Source organism: Genypterus blacodes, unplaced genomic scaffold (assembly GCF_046128005.1).
Source record: "Genypterus blacodes isolate CSIRO-AG114 ecotype Tasmania unplaced genomic scaffold, CSIRO-AGI_Gbla_v1 ptg000067l_1, whole genome shotgun sequence".
Classification (NCBI taxonomy): Eukaryota; Metazoa; Chordata; class Actinopteri; order Ophidiiformes; family Ophidiidae; genus Genypterus; species Genypterus blacodes.
In genome coordinates this window covers 5,744,487-5,766,895 of record NW_027466879.1, presented here as the reverse complement: position 1 = coordinate 5,766,895, position 22,409 = coordinate 5,744,487, and the positions used below count along the sequence as shown (strand labels likewise).

General features: G+C 42.4%; 1 protein-coding gene across 1 annotated transcript; it reads right to left on the bottom strand.

Annotated features, from left to right (window-relative positions):
* Positions 1-817: 817 nt before the first annotated feature.
* LOC143004731 (mucin-5B-like) lies at positions 818-20,620 on the bottom strand. The gene is made up of 36 exons (XM_076155854.1): positions 20,419-20,620; positions 20,183-20,239; positions 19,799-20,060; positions 18,815-18,929; positions 18,476-18,566; positions 17,007-17,113; positions 16,677-16,905; positions 16,392-16,517; positions 16,189-16,306; positions 15,970-16,108; positions 15,203-15,313; positions 15,016-15,085; positions 14,338-14,475; positions 13,375-13,539; positions 12,991-13,085; positions 12,755-12,881; positions 11,955-12,210; positions 11,764-11,819; positions 11,180-11,283; positions 10,914-11,065; positions 10,305-10,443; positions 9,014-9,124; positions 8,415-8,591; positions 8,093-8,332; positions 7,735-7,891; positions 7,093-7,221; positions 6,798-6,948; positions 6,662-6,705; positions 4,774-4,887; positions 4,183-4,296; positions 3,721-3,834; positions 3,130-3,243; positions 2,668-2,781; positions 2,206-2,319; positions 1,282-1,395; positions 818-933 (listed from the first exon to the last, which is right to left on the bottom strand). The coding sequence occupies exons 1-36, from the start codon at positions 20,618-20,620 to the stop codon at positions 818-820; spliced, it is 4,782 nt and encodes a 1,593-aa protein (XP_076011969.1).
* Positions 20,621-22,409: the final 1,789 nt, after the last annotated feature.

Here is a 22,409-nt window from a genome sequence, read left to right as displayed (position 1 = left end):
AGACACAATCGCTTAGACAAAGCAATTAAGAAGCATCATACAGAGCTTACCAGGGGGGAAGGTTGTGCCATTATATTTGCAGTGACAACCAACTTGGGGGCTTGTAGATGGAGTAGATATTCCGCCTGTCACTACATGAAATGTACTCGTAGGTGGCTGAGTTGTAGTGGTCTCTGTTGTGGTAGAAGGTGTATGTGTTGTAGTTGTAGGTGGCTGACTTGTTATTTCAGTTGTGGTAGAAGGTGGTGGAGGAGTTGTAGGAGGCGATGAAGTAGTCGTAGGTGGCTGAGTTGTAGTGGTCTCGGTTGTGGTAGAAGGTGTATGGGTTGTAGTTGTAGGTGGCTGAGTTGTTATTTCAGTTGTGGTAGAAGGTGGAGGAGTTGTAGGAGATGAAGTAGTTGGACAGCTACAGCATTTGACTTGAATCTCATAATCAAAGCAGTCCTGGTTAAGTCCTTGTTGTTTGTTGTTACATATCAGACCCACGTCTTTATTGCAGGTTACAGCTTGTCCCACCTCTGACATGGAAAGACCTGGATACAGAGCAACCCTGCAGTGGATATCTACTGGGGCTAAGCAGCTGAGATGACCAGCTGAAATGATCTCCTGGATGGATTCCTTTTCCCCACCCTCTGGGCCTGGTGTGGGCTTGCCAACATTGACCCATTTTGACCAATCACAAATCTCAACATTTCCCCCTGGGCAGGTTGGGCCTGGTGTTGTAGTTCTTGTTGTAGTCGTAGGTGGCTGAGTTGTAGTGGTCTCTGTTGTGGTAGAAGGTGTATGTGTTGTAGTTGTAGGTGGCTGACTTGTTATTTCAGTTGTGGTAGAAGGTGGTGGAGGAGTTGTAGGAGGCGATGAAGTAGTCGTAGGTGGCTGAGTTGTAGTGGTCTCGGTTGTGGTAGAAGGTGTATGGGTTGTAGTTGTAGGTGGCTGAGTTGTTATTTCAGTTGTGGTAGAAGGTGGAGGAGTTGTAGGAGATGAAGTAGTTGGACAGCTACAGCATTTGACTTGAATCTCATAATCAAAGCAGTCCTGGTTAAGTCCTTGTTGTTTGTTGTTACATATCAGACCCACGTCTTTATTGCAGGTTACAGCTTGTCCCACCTCTGACATGGAAAGACCTGGATACAGAGCAACCCTGCAGTGGATATCTACTGGGGCTAAGCAGCTGAGATGACCAGCTGAAATGATCTCCTGGATGGATTCCTTTTCCCCACCCTCTGGGCCTGGTGTGGGCTTGCCAACATTGACCCATTTTGACCAATCACAAATCTCAACATTTCCCCCTGGGCAGGTTGGGCCTGGTGTTGTAGTTCTTGTTGTAGTCGTAGGTGGCTGAGTTGTAGTGGTCTCTGTTGTGGTAGAAGGTGTATGTGTTGTAGTTGTAGGTGGCTGAGTTGTTATTTCAGTTGTGGTAGAAGGTGGAGGAGTTGTAGGAGATGAAGTAGTTGGACAGCTACAGCATTTGACTTGGATCTCATAATCAAAGCAGTCCTGGTTAAGTCCTTGTTGTTTGTTGTTACATATCAGACCCACGTCTGTATTGCAGGTTACAGCTTGTCCCACCTCTGACATGGAAAGACCTGGATACAGAACAGCCCTGCAGTGGATATCTACTGGGGCTAAGCAGCTGAGATGACCAGCTGAAATGATCTCCTGGATGGATTCCTTTTCCCCACCATCTGGGCCTGGTGTGGGCTTGCCAACATTGACCCATTTTGACCAATCACAAATCTCAACATTTCCCCCTGAGCAAGTTGGGCCTGGTGTTGTAGTTCTTGTTGTAGTCGTAGGTGGCTGAGTTGTAGTGGTCTCTGTTGTGGTAGAAGGTGTATGTGTTGTAGTTGTAGGTGGCTGAGTTGTTATTTCATTTGTGGTAGAAGGTGGTGGAGTTGTAGGAGATGAAGTAGTTGGACAGCTACAGCATTTGACTTGGATCTCATAATCAAAGCAGTCCTGGTTAAGTCCTTGTTGTTTGTTGTTACATATCAGACCCACGTCTGTATTGCAGGTTACAGCTTGTCCCACCTCTGACATGGAAAGACCTGGATACAGAACAGCCCTGCAGTGGATATCTACTGGGGCTAAGCAGCTGAGATGAACAGCTGAAATGATCCCCTGGATGGATTCCTTTTCCCCACCCTCTGGGCCTGGTGTGGGCTTGCCAACATTGACCCATTTTGACCAATCACAAATCTCAACATTTCCCCCTGGGCAGGTTGGGCCTGGTGTTGTAGTTCTTGTTGTAGTCGTAGGTGGCTGAGTTGTAGTGGTCTCTGTTGTGGTAGAAGGTGTATGTGTTGTAGTTGTAGGTGGCTGAGTTGTTATTTCAGTTGTGGTAGAAGGTGGAGGAGTTGTAGGAGATGAAGTAGTTGGACAGCTACAGCATTTGACTTGGATCTCATAATCAAAGCAGTCCTGGTTAAGTCCTTGTTGTTTGTTGTTACATATCAGACCCACGTCTTTATTGCAGGTTACAGCTTGTCCCACCTCTGACATGGAAAGACCTGGATACAGAACAGCCCTGCAGTGGATATCTACTGGGGCTAAGCAGCTGAGATGACCAGCTGAAATGATCTCCTGGATGGATTCCTTTTCCCCACCCTCTGGGCCTGGTGTGGGCTTGCCAACATTGACCCATTTTGACCAATCACAAATCTCAACATTTCCCCCTGGGCAGGTTGGGCCTGGTGTTGTAGTTCTTGTTGTAGTCATAGGTGGCTGAGTTGTAGTGGTCTCTGTTGTGGTAGAAGGTGTATGTGTTGTAGTTGTAGGTGGCTGAGTTGTTATTTCAGTTGTGGTAGAAGGTGGAGGAGTTGTAGGAGATGAAGTAGTTGGACAGCTACAGCATTTGACTTGGATCTCATAATCAAAGCAGTCCTGGTTAAGTCCTTGTTGTTTGTTGTTACATATCAGACCCACGTCTTTATTGCAGGTTACAGCTTGTCCCACCTCTGACATGGAAAGACCTGGATACAGAACAGCCCTGCAGTGGATATCTACTGGGGCTAAGCAGCTGAGATGACCAGCTGAAATGATCTCCTGGATGGATTCCTTTTCCCCACCCTCTGGGCCTGGTGTGGGCTTGCCAACATTGACCCATTTTGACCAATCACAAATCTCAACATTTCCCCCTGGGCAGGTTGGGCCTGGTGTTGTAGTTCTTGTTGTAGTCGTAGGTGGCTGAGTTGTAGTGGTCTCTGTTGTGGTAGAAGGTGTATGTGTTGTAGTTGTAGGTGGCTGAGTTGTTATTTCAGTTGTGGTAGAAGGTGGTGGAGGAGTTGTAGGAGGAGATACAGTAGTCGTGGGTGGCTGAGTTGTAGTGGTCTCTGTTGTGATAGAAGGTGTATGTGTTGTAGTTGTAGGTGGCTGAGTTGTTATTTCATTTGTGGTAGAAGGTGGTGGAGTTGTAGGAGATGAAGTAGTTGGACAGCTACAGCATTTGACTTGAATCTCATAATCAAAGCAGTGCTCGCTAAGTCCTTGTTGTTTGTTGTTACATATCAGACCCACGTCTGTATTGCAGGTTACAGCTTGTCCCACCTCTGACATGGAAAGACCTGGATACAGAACAGCCCTGCAGTGGATATCTACTGGGGCTAAGCAGCTAAGATGACCAGCTGAAATGATCTCCTGGATGGATTCCTTTTCCCCACCCTCTGGGCCTGGTGTGGGCTTGCCAACATTGACCCATTTTGACCAATCACAAATCTCAACATTTCCCCCTGGGCAGGTTGGGCCTGGTGTTGTAGTTCTTGTTGTAGTCGTAGGTGGCTGAGTTGTAGTGGTCTCTGTTGTGGTAGAAGGTGTATGTGTTGTAGTTGTAGGTGGCTGAGTTGTTATTTCAGTTGTGGTAGAAGGTGGAGGAGTTGTAGGAGATGAAGTAGTTGGACAGCTACAGCATTTGACTTGGATCTCATAATCAAAGCAGTCCTGGTTAAGTCCTTGTTGTTTGTTGTTACATATCAGACCCACGTCTTTATTGCAGGTTACAGCTTGTCCCACCTCTGACATGGAAAGACCTGGATACAGAACAGCCCTGCAGTGGATATCTACTGGGGCTAAGCAGCTGAGATGACCAGCTGAAATGATCTCCTGGATGGATTCCTTTTCCCCACCCTCTGGGCCTGGTGTGGGCTTGCCAATATTGACCCATTTTGACCAATCACAAATCTCAACATTTCCCCCTGGGCAGGTTGGGCCTGGTGTTGTAGTTCTTGTTGTAGTCGTAGGTGGCTGAGTTGTAGTGGTCTCTGTTGTGGTAGAAGGTGTATGTGTTGTAGTTGTAGGTGGCTGAGTTGTTATTTCAGTTGTGGTAGAAGGTGGTGGAGGAGTTGTAGGAGGAGATGAAGTAGTTGTGGGTGGCTGAGTTGTAGTGGTCTCGGTTGTGGTAGAAGGTGTATGTGTTGTAGTTGTTGGTGGCTGAGTTGTTATTTCAGTTGTGGTAGAAGGTGGAGGAGTTGTAGGAGATGAAGTAGTTGGACAGCTACAGCATTTGACTTGGATCTCATAATCAAAGCAGTCCTGGTTAAGTCCTTGTTGTTTGTTGTTACATATCAGACCCACGTCTTTATTGCAGGTTACAGCTTGTCCCACCTCTGACATGGAAAGACCTGGATACAGAACAGCCCTGCAGTGGATATCTACTGGGGCTAAGCAGCTGAGATGACCAGCTGAAATGATCTCCTGGATGGATTCCTTCTCCCCACCCTCTGGGCCTGGTGTGGGCTTGCCAACATTGACCCATTTTGACCAATCACAAATCTCAACATTTCCCCCTGGGCAGGTTGGGCCTGGTGTTGTAGTTCTTGTTGTAGTCGTAGGTGGCTGAGTTGTAGTGGTCTCTGTTGTGGTAGAAGGTGTATGTGTTGTAGTTGTAGGTGGCTGAGTTGTTATTTCAGTTGTGGTAGAAGGTGGTGGAGTTGTAGGAGATGAAGTAGTGGGACAGCTACAGCATTTGACTTGGATCTCATAATCAAAGCAGTCCTGGTTAAGTCCTTGTTGTTTGTTGTTACATATCAGACCCACGTCTGTATTGCAGGTTACAGCTTGTCCCACCTCTGACATGGAAAGACCTGGATACAGAACAGCCCTGCAGTGGATATCTACTGGGGCTAAGCAGCTGAGATGACCAGCTGAAATGATCTCCTGGATGGATTCCTTTTCCCCACCCTCTGGGCCTGGTGTGGGCTTGCCAATATTGACCCATTTTGACCAATCACAAATCTCAACATTTCCCCCTGGGCAGGTTGGGCCTGGTGTTGTAGTTCTTGTTGTAGTCGTAGGTGGCTGAGTTGTAGTGGTCTCTGTTGTGGTAGAAGGTGTATGTGTTGTAGTTGTAGGTGGCTTAGTTGTTATTTCAGTTGTGGTAGAAGTTTGTGGAGGAGTTGTAGGAGGAGATGAAGTAGTTGTGGGTGGCTTTGTTGGTGTAGTTGATGGAGTTTTTGGTGTTGTTGTAGTTAAAGGTGGAGTGGTCATAGGTGTTGTGCCACATTGCACTGTCTTGCAACACTTCACCCTTATTTCATAGTTTAAACAAATCGGAGGACTCTGCAATTTGTTTTGACATAGAAATCCAACTCTGGTATTACATTCCACGTTTTGACTTAATGGATTGTCTGGATAATAGATAGCCCGACAGTCCACTTCCACTGGTGTCTCACAGATGTCATATCCTTTCCGTATTAAGCTTTTGATAGTCTCATTGTCACCATTTTCCAAACCATATTCAGGGTAGTCTGAATTGATCCATTTTGACCAGGAACATGATGTTTCTTGACAAGGTGTTGGAATCTCAGTAACAGTTTCTGTTGTAGGAGTAGTAGGCATTTTAGTGGGAGTTGTTGATGGAGGAGGTGTGGTTGAACAGGCATTGTAGTCACAACAGAGAACTCTGACTTGATAATTAAAGCACAGAGCCAGTGGTCCCGACTGCTCTTGATTTCTGCATGTTAATCCCCTGGCAAGATGGCATTCTACAACTTGTCCCAGGGTATCAATATTCACATTTGGGAACTTTTCAGCTCTGCACTCGATGTTGATTGGCTTTTCACATATCTTGTATCCCGCCTTTCTAAAGTTGTCATAAGTTTCAGTGTCTCCTCCATGTGTTTCAAGTGTGGGATAGCTTGTGTCATACCATGGTGACCAGTGACAGGGATCACATTCGCCTGTGACATGTGCTGTGGACACATAATACAGGTGTTGGTTTTGACGTTATACTGCTAAAAACTTCATCTGTGTGAAAATAGTGCTCCACATACCTGTTGTGGGTGATGTGAAGACAAACGTGGTTGGAGGTTGGCTGGTTGGACTAGTCAATGGTGTGGTTATTGGGCATGGATACATCTGCTTATCTACTGTGCCATTCTCCCCACAGACTGCTGTGATGCAATTACCAATCCCATCAGTTGTGTTGTAGATGGTTTCGCCAGGGGGATATTTGTTTCCATTGAAGATGCAATGACAAGCTGTATAGAGAAAGGCTCTATTAATATATTACTTCACAAGAATTAGCTTTACAAAATAAACATAAAATATATAAAAAATAAATAAATAAATAAATACCAATATTGTACTTGTGAATAAATATTACTTTGCATATTTCATATTAGTTGTACAACCAAAAAATAACACTAACAATCGAATCTCTACATACCTTGGGTATCATAATGGCATTGGATGGTCATGGAATTGCATTTACTTTAAGGAAGAAAATAAGATAAAAAATAATTTCAGTCTTCACCTGCCACGAAGATATTATAACATTGATTGGCACGTAGTAAGAGACTTACCATATGTGACAGTTTTCACTTTTTGGCACTACATCACCATCATTATAGTGTTTTCCTTCTTTGTCATAGCAGCCACAATGATCCTTTGAGACACATTTCATTGTATCCTCATCAAAGTATGGCTGAGCAGTTGGACATTTTGGATAGCACCCTAATGGATTCACAAAAGGCATAACCTATTTAGCGTTCAACTCATGTATGATTGACCAAAACCAATGTAAATGTAGATTGGAGAGAACATTAATGATAAACATTTGGAGAAGGTATCCTTGATGTTGATTTTAAATCGTCTTACCTTCCAGGGGAGGTATCTGTGTGGAGCAGCTGCCTGAGGGGTTTCTGCAGGTTTTCATGCATGGTGAGCCACATGGCATGTAGTGCCACTCACATTCACCAGGAGGATTGTAGTAATCACAGAAGAGAGCTGGAAAAATGCACCAGATTTTAGATTTGATTTCTCTTGTATTTTTATTTTTATCTTTATCTTTCTCAATCTTAATTGTCACTGAAAAAGCTAACACACTAATTTAAAGACAACCTGCAAAGCAGTCTTGGAAAAAAGATAAAGATTCAGCTGACAAGCCAAAATTAGAGAATGGTGAATGACAATGGTTGTGCATTGCATTGTAATATGATGCTGATTCTGTGTCAGCCAGCTGGTTCTTTGAGAGGTCATGCGTGGCCAGACTTTCAGATGAATAAACATCATATTAAGTATGTGTAAGTAGGATAATGTATGAATGTATAAAATCATTCAAATTGAATTTTGAGATTTATAGGCCTATCCTCGTGCAGGGGAAATACTTCGAGATACACACTTTTTATTTGTTCACTGACATTACAGATGTTGAAAGCGTGTTATTAAAGCTTAAAACTTCACTGATTATGACAATACATTTGTCATCTAAATTGACTATTGAATTTTGTGGATACTCACGGCAGATCTTTGGGCTTCTCCATGTCACGCAGATTCCAGCTTGATTACAGGATTCAGCATATGCAGCCACAGCAGTGCAGAAGCACTCGCAGTCTCCCCCAGTGTCACAAGCACATGAGTCAAACACACATGCTTCATAATATGGAGCAGGATCCACCTAGAAACGAGCATATAGAATTATAAGGCCTTACTCATCGACATCACCATCATCATCATCATCATCAGAACTAGTTCCTATATCTGCAAAAGACCATAATCTAACCATAATCTGAAAGGTTGCAATTTCAGATTATTGTCAATGTCTTGATCTTTCAATGTTTTGAAAACTATTCATGTTTTTACATGAATAAAAACCTACTGCAGCGTGGCAGGCTGAGAAGACGTCACTCTGTATGATGTTGCACTGTTTCTGGGCCCAGGACTGTCTGTATGGGTTTGATGTGCAAGGGTTTGAGATTGCTTCAGCATCTGGGCAGTTTGGAGAATCCTTCCAGCTGTTGCCAAATACCAAAGTGTTGACCACCACAGCATGGGACCTTGTAGTGAAGTCGTTATTTGCATTGTCATCATAGTTGCCACACAACCCACACACGTGGCCCTGAAAAAATAAAATCCAATTGTTTTTCAAGCCTCATTAAAGATGTCTTTATTAAACCTTCTTTTGCATATTTCAGGGTTACCTTATAGTTTGGACTGAGCTTGATGAACAGGCTCGTCCTCCTGTCCCACATGAGAACAAGTCCATTGTTGGCTTCAATTACCAAGTAGATGCCCACAGTACTGTACTTGAATGGAACAGTTCCATTTTCACTTGATAGTAGCTGGTAGCCTCCATCTGTTAGAATCAATTCTCTATTCTAAAGAAAAGAAGGAAAGCTAGGGTGATCTAGTTCATAGACATAGTTTCATTAGCATGGTTTAATGGCATTTATATGACCCATATGTCTCCAAAGGTAAACACACCATAAGATGAACTTTTGAAATCCTGTTTGCATGTTTTCCACCATTACTTGCTTATTGGCCGAATATATGCAAGGATTCATAGAGAGACTTTTTTTTCTAAAATAACTGCATTATCTGTGTTTATAGACTAGGTGTTAGTCTGTTGAAATACTAATGTGATACATTGGTACACCATTTACTACTTTTAAATCATTACTTGCAGTAGTCTGACCTACAGTGGGCCTACAATTATCAAAAAGTAATGAATATTGTCTAATTTTAATTTACACTCCTTATCAAAATGTCAACTTTTGTGTGTGTAATATGAAGCATTTACCTGCAGGAAGATCTTAATGGTCTTGGAGCAGGTGGTTCCTGTGGTTCCACAGGGAACATTCTCAGTGATTACTCTGAAAGTTCCATTGCTCTGAGCACTGCCACAGTAGTCCTGAGGGAGGGCACACATACACGCACACACACACATAAAGTATTGCCGTAAAATATATGATACCTTAACATGTTCATGAGTAATGATGTTTCTTTTTCATGTGCCAGACTGTTTGACATGAGCCAGACCTCTGGAAGATCCTCTGACTCTATGGTATACCTCAGAAACTTCATCAGAGTAATCTACTCAATTCCATTCAGTTTCAAAGTTCAAACAGGAGAGATGAAAGGATGCATCCTCTTTACAATGCTGTTCTCACTGGCAATGAACTGATTGATGGGAAAAATCATGGAGGAACAACAACAGGGAATTACAGGACCTTGTCTTCGGCACTGGAGGACTTGCACTAGGCTGATGACATTGGGCTGCTGGCAAGCAGACACCAGAACAGCAAGTAAACTGAATAGCCTAAGGAGCAAACACCATAGACCAAAAGGTCAACACTGAGAAGACCCACATGATACAAATGAACTCAAGAGTGGAGGAATCAGTCACTGTATACAACAAGCGCAGAAAGAGGAGCTGCAGAAAATCATCTTCTTGGGCAGCACAGACACAACAGATGTCTACAGTAAAAAGGAGCTCAACGGCAGGCAAGGCAAGGCCTAGATCTTCAGAAGTGTCCTTCTGTGTTGAGTGGAATGCTAGAAGACCACAGTCATCATCAAGCAGAAACTCGATGTTTCAGACCAAATGCCCATAAGAAATCCTGAAGATCTGCTGGCGGAATAAAATCTCCAACAATGATCTCAGAAGCAGAGAAGGGATGGCAACCATCTCAGAGACCAGTCAATGGCATCACTGCATGTGTGTGGGATTTCCCCTACTCCCTGCACAACTCTACAGTGGACAGCCAAAGGCAAAAAGAATCATGGCGGGCCTAGGGAGACCTGGCGCGGCACCGCAGAGCAAGAGCTGAAGTTCTATACGGCCTCACCCTGCAGACACCCCCAACAGCAGCGGCCGAAAGAGACAAGTTGCACTCCTTTGGTGCAGTCGCCTCAAGCACCAGACATCGTGATGAGGATCGAGAGAGATACAACGGTGTATGTTGTTCCAGATGCACACAAAGAATTCTCTTTTTATTATCAAAAAGAAAAAATGTTTTGTAGCTATGATGGAAGTTTACACTCTGTGAGATTTGTAGTTCATAAACTGTTTTAGGGTGTTGCAGTCATACCTGAGTGAGAACGTATTCACAGCTGCCATCAAAGTTGTATCGCTTCTGATCAAACGTCATGTAGTGTCCGTCACCATAGACTGAGCAGGTTCTCTCACACTGGTAGGTAGTGCACTGCCACTTCCGGTCTTTACAAGTGCTGTGAATGGATTAAGTATTACAATATTACAATAGAAGACAAGGTTTTACGGTTGTACCTCTCAGTACAAAATTCATACTTGATCATAACTTTACATTCAGACATGTACCCAAGACAACTGCCATGGAATCCTGCTTGTTTGAAGCATTTGTTGTGTGCTTCCTTAAGAGTAGACCTTTGTGATAGGTGAATTGGTATCACCTGAGACCGAAATGTCATGTTTCCTTCTCAGTTTTGTGTTCAGGTAACATAACCATACCACTTACCATAACCATTACCCTCAACATAAATACATTTAAGTTCATTTCAGTTCAGTTGTGGAGTCGACGTTTACTCATTACCCTTGGAAGGTTTGACTGACCTTACTTATGAAATCTCTCTTTTTTGTTTTCCCAACAGTGGGCCAAATAATCTCTAATCTCTAATCACAATAACCGGTTTTGCTTTACAGTCTACCGTGCTTTACCTACCAGGTGTTGCAGTCCATCTTGATGGTCTTTCCAGGTTGGTAGGATATCCCATTGTGAACACAGGCACAGTCCGCTGGATTGATGCAGCCATCTTTACCATCAGATATCATCCCAGATGGACACTTACAGCCAGAAACACACCCTGTACTCACCTGCAGAATAGAGTGTAAACGTCATCTATCCACACAACCCACAGTCATATGTACTATTACAAAGTTCTATTTCTGCTGCTGAACTCATTTCCTTTTGGACAAAAAGAGACTCACACAGGTCATATCTAACGTATTGCAGCTCTTCTGACACTCTGTTCCTTTTGCAGCTGGACCAGCTGCAGAACAGTTGAAGAACTCCATGGGAGCAGCACAGGTCGCTGTGAAATACATTATTCAAATTAATTTGATGTCTTTCACATTGCTCATTTCAGATACCATCACACTATACGAGTACAAGTCCTTCAAAGTGTACAAATCTAACCCAGTTTGAGATCAATTGTTCAACAACATCAGTGCAATTTAGTCACAATGCCAAAAACAATTTATTAAAGCCCTAGCCCCTGTTGTAACAGGTCTGACAAAGCCTTAAATGGTCAAATGTGTTTTTTGGGAGCGTGTGTGAACTACCTGTCTCTCCTTACTGCAAACAATCGATTTTCTCATAAAGCTTGTTTCACGTCTTTAGAATTTTTCCCTGTTGCGTCCCATTCATTTTGACTCGGAGCTTCAGAATCAAAACCCATTTGGTCAAAATTGTGTTGTGTTGTGCTCAGCATGATTAGGATTGAGTACCATGTTGTAATACAGCATAGGTTTAAAACAACAAAGCAAACTCATCCTCCCCTCATGAAACTTACTCAGCTGTTTTTTTCCAGACTCTCCAAAGCAACTCAGCTTCCCTTCTTTGCAGGTGCTTGTGTAACAAGATAAAGAAAATGCACATTATATAATAGATAACAGTATGAGCATCTTGACTTAATAATATTGTAATGTCATCTGATGGTCAGAATTAATCAAATCAATCTTTTTTCCAAACTAATTTTCATACCACATGACCCTGTCCTTGTTGATGACCTGCCCAGCAGGCACCGCAGAGCCTTGATAGTAACAGGGGCAGGCCTTAGCTGGCACACACTTCCCAGATTCATCCATGTACGTTCCCTCTGCACAGATACAGCCATCAATGGGAAGGAAGGAAGAGTAGCAGCTTGGATCTGTAGTGCCGATGCAGCGACAGGTGCGGCTGCTGGATATGAGGGAGTAGGAGTAGATCATGCTGCTGGGGCATGAGCTGGCATACTTGCCTGAGTAGGGAAAACCACAAGTGTCACTTTAAAACAAAAAAGACTCCACTGAGATTAGCAATTCATTTTGCAAGTTGTAGTGTATTTACCACATCTTGATGCATCTTAATTTGTATTACTACTACTGTATAAAAAAATTCACAAATTCAAGAAATGATGTGAGTGATTTTAAGACACTGCATACATTCTCTAAATGGTACAGAATTTATGTGGGAAGATTATTCTGCTCATTTCTATGGCAACCATTTTGGTTTCCATGTACTTTTCCACCTTTGCATGGGAGCCAGAGCTGCTTCAAACATTTTACGGATATCAAAATTAAATATAGCAAATTTACTATTTTAAATGCATTGAATCAATGTTAAGTTAAATCCAAATTACAATTGAAGATGGAGCCTATATCATTTATGTTTTCAGGATCATTACAGTTTTTGCTAATTTTATAAGGAATGGCTTTTTTTGATTATGCCAAAACAAAATAAAAAATAACTAAAATAACCCAAATGCCATAGAAACCATGCTTCCTGTTGTCCTCAGCACTCACCACAGATGGTCTCCCTCCAGCTTCTGATCTGGATGCCCACAGCTGCGCAGGCGTGGACGTAGGAGGACACTGCAGCACACATGCAGTCCTCACTTTTCTCGCAGTTGCAGCTGTCATACATGCAGTTCTGTTAGGAGACAGAAGCTTTCACTTTCAGAACAGGAGCTGCTCAGATTGAAGTGCTTCTCTGCAGATGGTGCAGTTCCACAGATAAATATGGCTGCCGTTAGACTCACGTCTTTGTAAGGTTCAGGACTGATCTCTGAGTGGCAGGGGGCAAACACTCCCTGAGGATCGCTCAGCATGGAACACCAGTGTTGGGCATACCTCTCTGTCACCGAAAATATCAGGAATAGAATTAGTTATCTTTAAGAACACATTGGGATAATAAAGCGATTGATAAATGAGATCACCCTATGTTATCTTACGTCATAAAGTCCTATTAGATCTCAACTGCAAGAAGAAATGGAGACTTGTCCTCATTGTTTTAATTGATCCTGTTATTGCCCTCTTATCCAGTTTTAATCAAAAGGAGTTCGAGCCATTATAGGAAAACTGTTCAAATGATTTAATTAGCTCACATAGTTTCTATGGAGACCATCGCAGACTTTAATACCCACCATTGTCCACGCTGAGGCTACAGGGGTTGTCAAAGTTCTTTTTGATGTCGGGGCAGCCTGCTCGAGTCCTCCAGCTGTTGACAAAACCAGCTGCTGTGGCATCTGGAACGCCGCTGAGCTTAAGAAAGTCGTCAGCCTGGTTTCTGTTGAAGTTTCCACACAGACCTGCAGGCAGGAGGAGTCATATCAATGTGATTAGCTAGCAGCAAAACAATGTGCTTAACTTCAGTCTGCACACATAAGTCGGGTAAGATATACAATACATCAAACCACTCAAATATCAGAACCACATCAAACCACAGTACAGATTTCCACTTAACATATTGTGCTACCCTATATTAAGTGGGATTTTTGTTAATATTCCACAGATTGTATAGCACGGAATGTATGGTTTCATACTTTATGTCCTGTTTGAAATATTAAGTGATCATATCAGATAAGACTTCGGAAACTTGTTAAATTACAAATACAGTTCATCTGTAGGAGGCATTATAACTACCAACAAAGGTTGGATGAATTCTTTTAAAATTCCTTTTAAAAAGTGGCCCTACTTTCTTCAGTCAACAGCATGTAGGAAAATTGAGGCAAACATTTCACAGCAAATACATGTAAATGCTGATACTGTATATTAGGGCTGGCTGTGAGTACCATTGTAAGGATTTGTTGTTTTTTCAGAACACCAAATTGCATGTTTGGCCACACAAACTGACTAATAGCCAGTAATATTAAGGTAAAGCCATTGATGTTTTCAATACATCCAACTTTTTCTGCATAGTAATGGATTTTCTACAGCGTGGAGCTTCAACCCAGAGGCCCAATGGGCTTTGTTTACGTGTCTTTATTACAATACATTTAACCTGAAGAGTGGCTATCATGGCCAGTGTAATGTGCCATTTCTAACATGTCCCTTTTATTGCCATAAAAGCTGACAGACTTGGACATATGTTGTTTTAATGCACATACCGCATGTCTTGGCTTGGTAGTTGCTGTTAGCGGTGATGTAGATCTGCATGATAGGCTGGAGCTGCACCTCTAACACCACGCCAATGGCGGTCTGGACCATCAGGTAGAAAGACGATGCTCTGAAAGCAGAGATCCCAGCTGGAGCAGGGAAATAAGTTAGAAAATGTTCAAACGTTTCAATTTCAACCTTCATGTATTCACCTCAAAGTAAATGAAATCGTCACAAATCAAAGGATGCTTACGTTAGGTAACACACCTAGATTATGTAATCGTAAAACAATTTATTTACGCATGTCAACATCTTAATCGCAGTATACCATATTGAATGTATGTAAACACACAGAAGACTGAGTTATGTCTTTATAATGTTTCCACAGATGTTTTCTGTGTGTTACGGTATTTCCAAAAACAAGTGGAAGCAGTTACAATGTTGTGATTAATATTATAGTCACCAATGTACAATATTCAACCAAAGTATACGGTGCGACGTGATTAAGGTTTGGCAGTAGATTTTATATGTAGATATACTCTTGTGTATTAAGTATATTATACTAGTATTGTAAAAATCAAAACACAGATACTGGAATATAAAAGCAGACATTGCTACTGAAGCTTCTGTGTAATTGATTGGTTATATAGAAAGACATAAATGTGGATAGTGTGCAGTCGATGTCTCACCAGCAGAGAAGGGTAACTGAGCGTAGATGCCATTCACAAAAACCTTTCCACTGGAATGGATGTTGATCACCTGTATGAAGGAAGACAATGACATAGAGTATATCTTTGCACATAATATTAATCAATCAACATAACTTTTAGGCTGAAATATAGCATGATGGGGAGTGTGTGTGTGCGCAACACCTACATTAGCTCCTCCAGACAGGCCCAGGGTGACAGACTTTAGGCAGGTCTCACTCTCAGTTATGCCACACTGCACCAAGTCTCCCTGTACCACAAACTGTTCTCCACTGCAGTCCTGGACACACAACACAGAAAGTTACTAAGTCGCTGTTGATGCTGACAATTTGACAGAAAGACACAGCAGCAGCAGCACTGCCTCCCTTTGGAAAGACCGCAGCAGCAGATGGATTCACAAGAACACTATGCAGAAGACGTGCAGTCGTATCTGGCAGTCAACCTAGTGAACAACACAGATTGGCCTCCCTGCACATCTGCTTAATGGACATTACGCTTTAGATGTCTGAGAACTTTTCATGTTTAGGTTTTGTAATTGACCCTGAGCATGTAACTTATCAAATTTAATGTGACACATGCCTGTTATTCAGCTAAATTAATATTTTATGGGGAAGAATATGTCAGAAATATGTTTTTGTAAGTTCCAGCAGTTTAGAGATTTTTGGCTTCACTTTCCAGGCTATAATCTTAAATAGAAAAGACAGAAATGATGCATGCCACGATCAAAGCTAAACATATGTTGTGGATTCCCAAATAGAACTGTGTTATGCTATAATGATGCTCACACCTTGTAAAATCTATTTTCTATTTCTAATTTCTATTGTCCCTGTGTTAAATCTGCTGCTTAATTGTCTAACCGGTGGCAGGAGCATTAGAACCAAGTTCTCTTAACAAATGATTTCAGGGAACTGTGTGGATGATGTGTAGGTGTGTTACCTTAGCCAGTATGTAGGAGCAGTCCCCATGGAAGGTGAACATTTTCCCATCAAAGGTGTTGACGTGGGCTCCTCCCTCCACGGAGCACGTTCCTGGACAGTTCTCCTCTGTGCACATCCACTGGCCACTTTCACACAAGCTGTCAAGACATACACGTCTTGTCAACTATACAGAATCAGGACTTGACTTGACACAGACATAAACGGACAGATAGCGTACCACTTTTTGCAGTTACTGGAGTAGGAATCCCCGGATTTATAGGTTTTGCCATTATAGCTGCAGGAGCACTGGCTCAGTGGAATACAACCCCGTCCATTCAAATCATCCAGCACCGTACCTGAGGATCATCACCGTGTTACCACATGGAAACTGTGTGTGTGTGTGTGTGAGAGAGAGAGAGAGAGAGAGAGAGACTGCGGCACCTGCAGGGCAGAAGCATCCATCATTGCAGTGGTTTTGGCAGGTTTGGCTGGCCTCTGTGTTAGAGCAGGTATCAGCACAGGGACTTCCACATTCCTTGTATTCCATGTTGTGGGGACACGACTTCCCTGTAGACACATCAGTTTCTTATTACTTGACTTCTACACTTATTCATAACAGTTTGCGGCTCACATGCCCCCGACGTTTCCTGTAATATAGTCAGGTAACTATCCCCCCCTCATCCAATATCAAGTTAGCAATGTCTATGCAAGTGCAGGTCTACTCACAGCAGAGTGCTTTAGTTCTCCAATTTTGTGGCTTTCCGCCAGCATGGACACACTGCCTGGAGAACTCGGCAACGGTGTTACAGAGGCAGAGGGGGTCTCCATGTTTGTCTGAACTGTTGCCACAGTGGCAGAGGTCTGCAACACAGGCAGATGTGAAGGCAGCAACGTCCAGCAGACTGTGACAGCTGCTGAAGGCCGGACCAGTGAGGATCTGCTCACACTGAGGTGTCTATGGGATGAATAGGCAGATAGGAAAGAGATAATTCACAACAATTATTTACTGTAGAATATTTCCGATTTTTAATCACTTATCAATGATCGATGCCTCACCATGTCTTTGCAGTGCTGTTTGGAATTCGGTGTGTAGTCAGAGCAGCTTTCAGTTGGACCGTCCACTTTCCAGAAGTTTGAATAGTCCAGTGCGGTCAATTTTGCACCTTTTGGGTAGATTGAAAGTAAAACAAATTTAGTTCTGTGGGCATGACGATACAAAACCACCTTCAGCAGACATGTGCTACTTTACCGCATTAGGACGGGTCACACTGTGCGTCCAAGCTCCTAATTAGAGGACATTTCAAAAGGCCTAATGAGAAAACAGCATCACAAGATCTAAGAAACACAAAACCCTTCTTTTGACTTGTCCTCTTCACAGGATGGACTTTTAATCCAAAGCACTCATGTCTGTCGTGGTGGCAACCCGAGGTCGCACTGGTGATCACCAACAGTGAAGGAGGCCATCAGGCTGAAGAGGGAGGCCTTTCAGGGGGGCTCCTGGACAAGCAGACTGGTACAGGAATGGATGAGGACTGCACTTGGTCGAAGTGTGGAGTTTGGTGAGGCCAAGGAGAAGGACATAGGTTTGGCTTCAAGAAGGATCTGGCAGGCAGGGCCAGCCCTGGGTTTTCCCACCAGGGGAGGAGAATGGCTGATCTCAACTGAGGAAATAGTCTATTGATAGAGAGAAGACTGAGGAAATCCTTAACCCAACCGAAATGTCTGCCACGGAGGGAGTCAGATGACACGGGAAGGTTTCTTCATGAGATTCTCCCTCAGAGGCTTAAGGCTCTGGATATTGTTGAGCTGTCTCATTGATTTGGTTTGTGATTTTCATGGACAGGATCTGGATGCAAAGCCCTCGAATGGTGTGTCTAGTTTGCTGGAAAACAATATATTGTCCTCTCCAGGTGGGGATGGAGACGCTTCCTTAAGTGAAAGAGTTCAAGAATATTAATGTGGCTTTGGTGATGTGGTGGTGTATCTAACTGCGTTGGTGAAGAGGGAGCTGAGCCTGAAGGCCATGGTCTCAATGTACAGATCAATCTATGTTCCAACACTTACCTATGGTCATGACCTCTGGGTATTGACCGAAATAATGTGGTTGATAAAGCTCAGACATCAAGAGTGAGTTAAGAGTAGAACCACTGCTATTTAGCATTGAAAGACGCCAGCTGAGAAGGTTCAAGCATCTAATCAGGATGCCTCCTGGAAGGAGTTCGCCTTCCCTATGGAGATATTCCAGGCGCATCAAACTGGGAGACCACATGACAGAACCAGAATACACTATCTCACTTGGGAATGTCTTGGGATGCCCCTGGAAGAACTGGAGAATGTGGCTTGGGAGAAAGACAGAGAGGCTACTTTGCTTTGCTTTGCTTTGCTTTGCTTTGCATGCCGCCTCAAAACCCCAGAACCAGAATGGATAAATGCCTTCTCAGGGAAAATAAAATGTTCTCATATTCTAAATTTCATTAGTTAAGCAAAATTTACTGTGTATTTTTAAATGTGATGTCAAAGTTTACCATGGCTGTAAAACTCGTTGTACAGCTGGACTCCGTTGAAGTCTCCACAAAGACCACAGGTTTGGTTTTTGTACTTTGTGTCAAGCTCCACCTGCAGGTCAAACACATCGCTCATCACATCTGCATTTCCTCCCAGTCGCCTATGACAGTCACATTTATCTCAAACTAACTGGCTTACTGATATTGAGAATCACTATTAGTGCATTTTATTGCATTTGACAAGTATGTGGTCCATATCATCACTTGTTTCATCACAAAAAATTTACATTTATACGTCTCTGTAATGTTTCAGCTGACAGCACTTCAAAACAATAATGATCGTGTCAATCATTGTCCTACCAGAAGGGAGTCCTGCTCATTCCAGATGGCAAGCAGTCCCAACTTTGCTTTGATTTTGATGTAGGTGGGAGTTTGCTCAATGAGGACTCCAGACTTGCTGAATGGTAGGATGACCCTGTAACAAGAAAAATTATTTACACAGACTTTAGGTTGAGATTATGTATCCCTAAAAGCAAAAAGACTGAAAACAGACTTATGCAGGATTGTAACAGGACTTATGTAAAGGACTTTTTTATAATTGCCTTCAACATTAAGATTCTTGTATTTTGTGCCAAAAATTCCCTAATTTTTTTTTTTACTTAATATGTTATATAAAATTAAATTTGATATCTATTATATGTATTTGAATATCTTCAAATCACAGCCATTTTTGAGAGCCGTTATGCAAAAACTTAGACAGTCCATGTCTGCTCCCTGGTGGAGGGATCTGTTAGTCACACCTGAAAATACACTCCCCCCCCTCTCCGTGTAGAGTTAATGTGGGAAATGCTATCCTTTTCCATTTAAAACAGGAACATTTGTCGTTTAAAGGTTGATATTGTCATTATTTCAGTGAGGTGCAAATTCCGAAATTTTGCTTGTATATGTTTAGTTTGTTTCATTCAAATCTTTTCCACACATGATGGTACACTAAAATGTGTACCATTCGTGAGCAATAAGATCGGTCATTTCTGCCGGGTGGTGTATATGTAGCATATGAGATAATACTACTACTACAACAACTAATAATGAAATTCTAAAATGAACAGTGAAACTACTTGTGTGAGCAATGAAAGACTTTTCCAAGATCAGATAATCAGTTTTGAAACATTTTTCATGATTACCTTCACCTTTCACCTGCATCCATTTGTTTATTGCCAATCTGAATCCAGGGGTGGATGCAGGAATGTTATAAATCATCCATTAGGATTGGAATATAGGACATTTTCCATAATAATGTTATCCCATTAGAGCTATTGCAGAAAAAGTTGGTTTTAACTCTACCTCTTTCCATCAATGAGCACTGAGCCCTTGGCGAGCTCCACCACGGTGCCCTCCAGCTTCATGATGATGTTGCTGATGGTGGGAAAGCCGTCCACCTCCTGTCGTCTTATCTGGACGTTGAAGTCGTTGTAAGTGCTCTTGCAAGTTGACGTCAGGATGTAGTTGCATGCGGAGTGCAGCTGGAAAATGTCCCCATCATAGGTCTTGAAGTGGGAATTGCCCCATGTACTGCAGATCTGGCCATTGTGGACGGGACTCACACCTTTGAAGACAAAGCAGGACAAGATGCCACAACAGTGACTCTCCCTCTTCATGCACACTTGGCTCTTTACCCATGACTGGTACAACTGATTTTCCACCATTGCTTACCACAAACATGCCTACCTGCTATGTCAGGAATTTTGGATGAAGAAGAAAAGCTGTTCACAGCAGACTTTGCCTCTGTTGAGGCAAAAAGTCAGGAATCAATTAATCATTAATGAGGTATCTCAATACAATACAGACATAATGAGCCTGAACCCCATTCAAGCCCATTTAACCTGTTTCCTCATAGGTAAATATTTGAGCTCTTAACATTTTTGACATTTTTTCGAAAGACTAATGGAGTGTAGAGTACATACCACTGTGCCAAGCAGCTGCAATGGCAGACAGAGTCAGCCACAGAAGCCAGTTGTTTCCCATAGCCGTCGTCTTATCCAGGGGGAGCTCTGAGGACGATGGAAGGCGTACCAAGCTCTTTATACCTGGGAGGAAGGTCTTAATGCAGCAGGTGAAGGAGTGGCATTGCCACAGTGGTTCACCATTACTTGAGCGACTCTCCATCCCAGTATGACTCTCCTCTAAGATCTGATATGAAGGGCGAGGCCGACAACCTGCACAAACACTGTGAGGATGAACAGACGAGCTAAAGACAAATGTACAAAGTCAGACACACACAAACTTCTGAATTCAGTTTAAATCAATGTAAATGCACTCTTGGATGTTGATATAAACATAAGCAATGATGACCAAAACATCCCTCCATGCATCCAGTGGTGTAATGACACAGCCATTTATCAATATTACGCGTTATTTTCAGAGCTAAATTCATTCATTCATTAATTTGATGGTTTCAAATTCAACCAAATTCAGGATCAATCTGTTTCTGATTTTAAGAGTTTTTTTATCTTTCATTTTCTAGAAACAAGCAGCAAAAAGCTTTTTCAGAAATATCAAGTCCAATATCATAAACAATGTCTGAAAGGGTTCTACAGGCCCACAGCAGCAGACAACAATGACACAACATCAAGACTGTCACATGCTAACATTTGTTGTTCAGTAGATGTTTTTGTACAGTGCAGCTTTTTACGTGGAAAATGATTTTAGGGGAGTACTTCCTACTTTTCCAAAAAAAGAAAGGAAATGTCCACAAATGTCAAATGTGATCTGCATTTGTGGGAATAATTCACCAGCATTTTAAACAATAATGAAGAGAAACAACATGTAGGGCTTTACACCACTAAGCTTACACTCACTCTATTCACTGTTAGTATTGTTATTTGCTTTGCTTTGTCCTTTTTTGACTCACGCGATAAAAACTAAAACATATTTGAGGTGTGGTCAGATCTCAAAGGCTATTAACACTTTTGCCTTTTATTCTGTTATCGCCAACAGTCATCCTTTCCAACAAGAACAATGGGAACACGCACAGCACAAAGGCTGAATGGAAAATCGTGATAACTTTCTGTTGTTCTCCTCACGTTGCAGTCAATTACAAATGCATTAGTATTGTTTTACTGTCCACCCAAACTAGATTATGGAGTTTGAAGTGGGCCTCCACCAAGCAAAGAGCTTTTGTTCATATGACATAAACCAAAACCAAAACAATGTCTCATAGTCATGTGTCACGCATAACACGCACATGACTTAATCCAAAACTTAACCCGAACCCTACATGCACTAGACTGCTTTTACTCTTAATGCAAATGCAAAATAAGATATAAAAAAGAGCCTGTTAACCAAAAGTTGACTGATTTCTACAGAATTATAATGTAACATATATTGAATAATTGTATTTTGTTGCAAGTCAAAAAATTCATGGAATTTTACAAAATAGAATTTGTGGAATTATGACATTAAGCTGGAAAGATGTAGCATTGTGATGACTGAGTTTGTACTGATCACATTTCCTGTAAGGCTGAGCGAGGTGAGCGGGAAGAGTGTTGCATGCTGGGATATTGTCACTGGAAACCTCGGTTGCCTCATAAGGCTCATTCTCAAACAAATGACGATCCACTTATTCTCACAACCCGAATGTGTTTTGGGTTCATCGCCTACCTCCTCTATTATAACACCAGCTACCACTTTGCTTGATGTGGTGGTGTAATGTACTGTTACATTCATATTGCTACCATAACATCGAGAGAACGCGGATTGTTTTTTACTGCATGTGCCAAAAATGGATCCTTTTTAATTCTGCAGTCCAGCATTGTCAGAAAATGGCCGCCACCCGCCTCGACAAAGCTTCTACTTCTGCAACTGATCTTCCACTGCAATACCAATATGAGACAGCATGTGAGACCTGCGGCTGGTCTGCCCTGTTGAGAGGGCAGAGAGCTTTTCCAATGCCGTC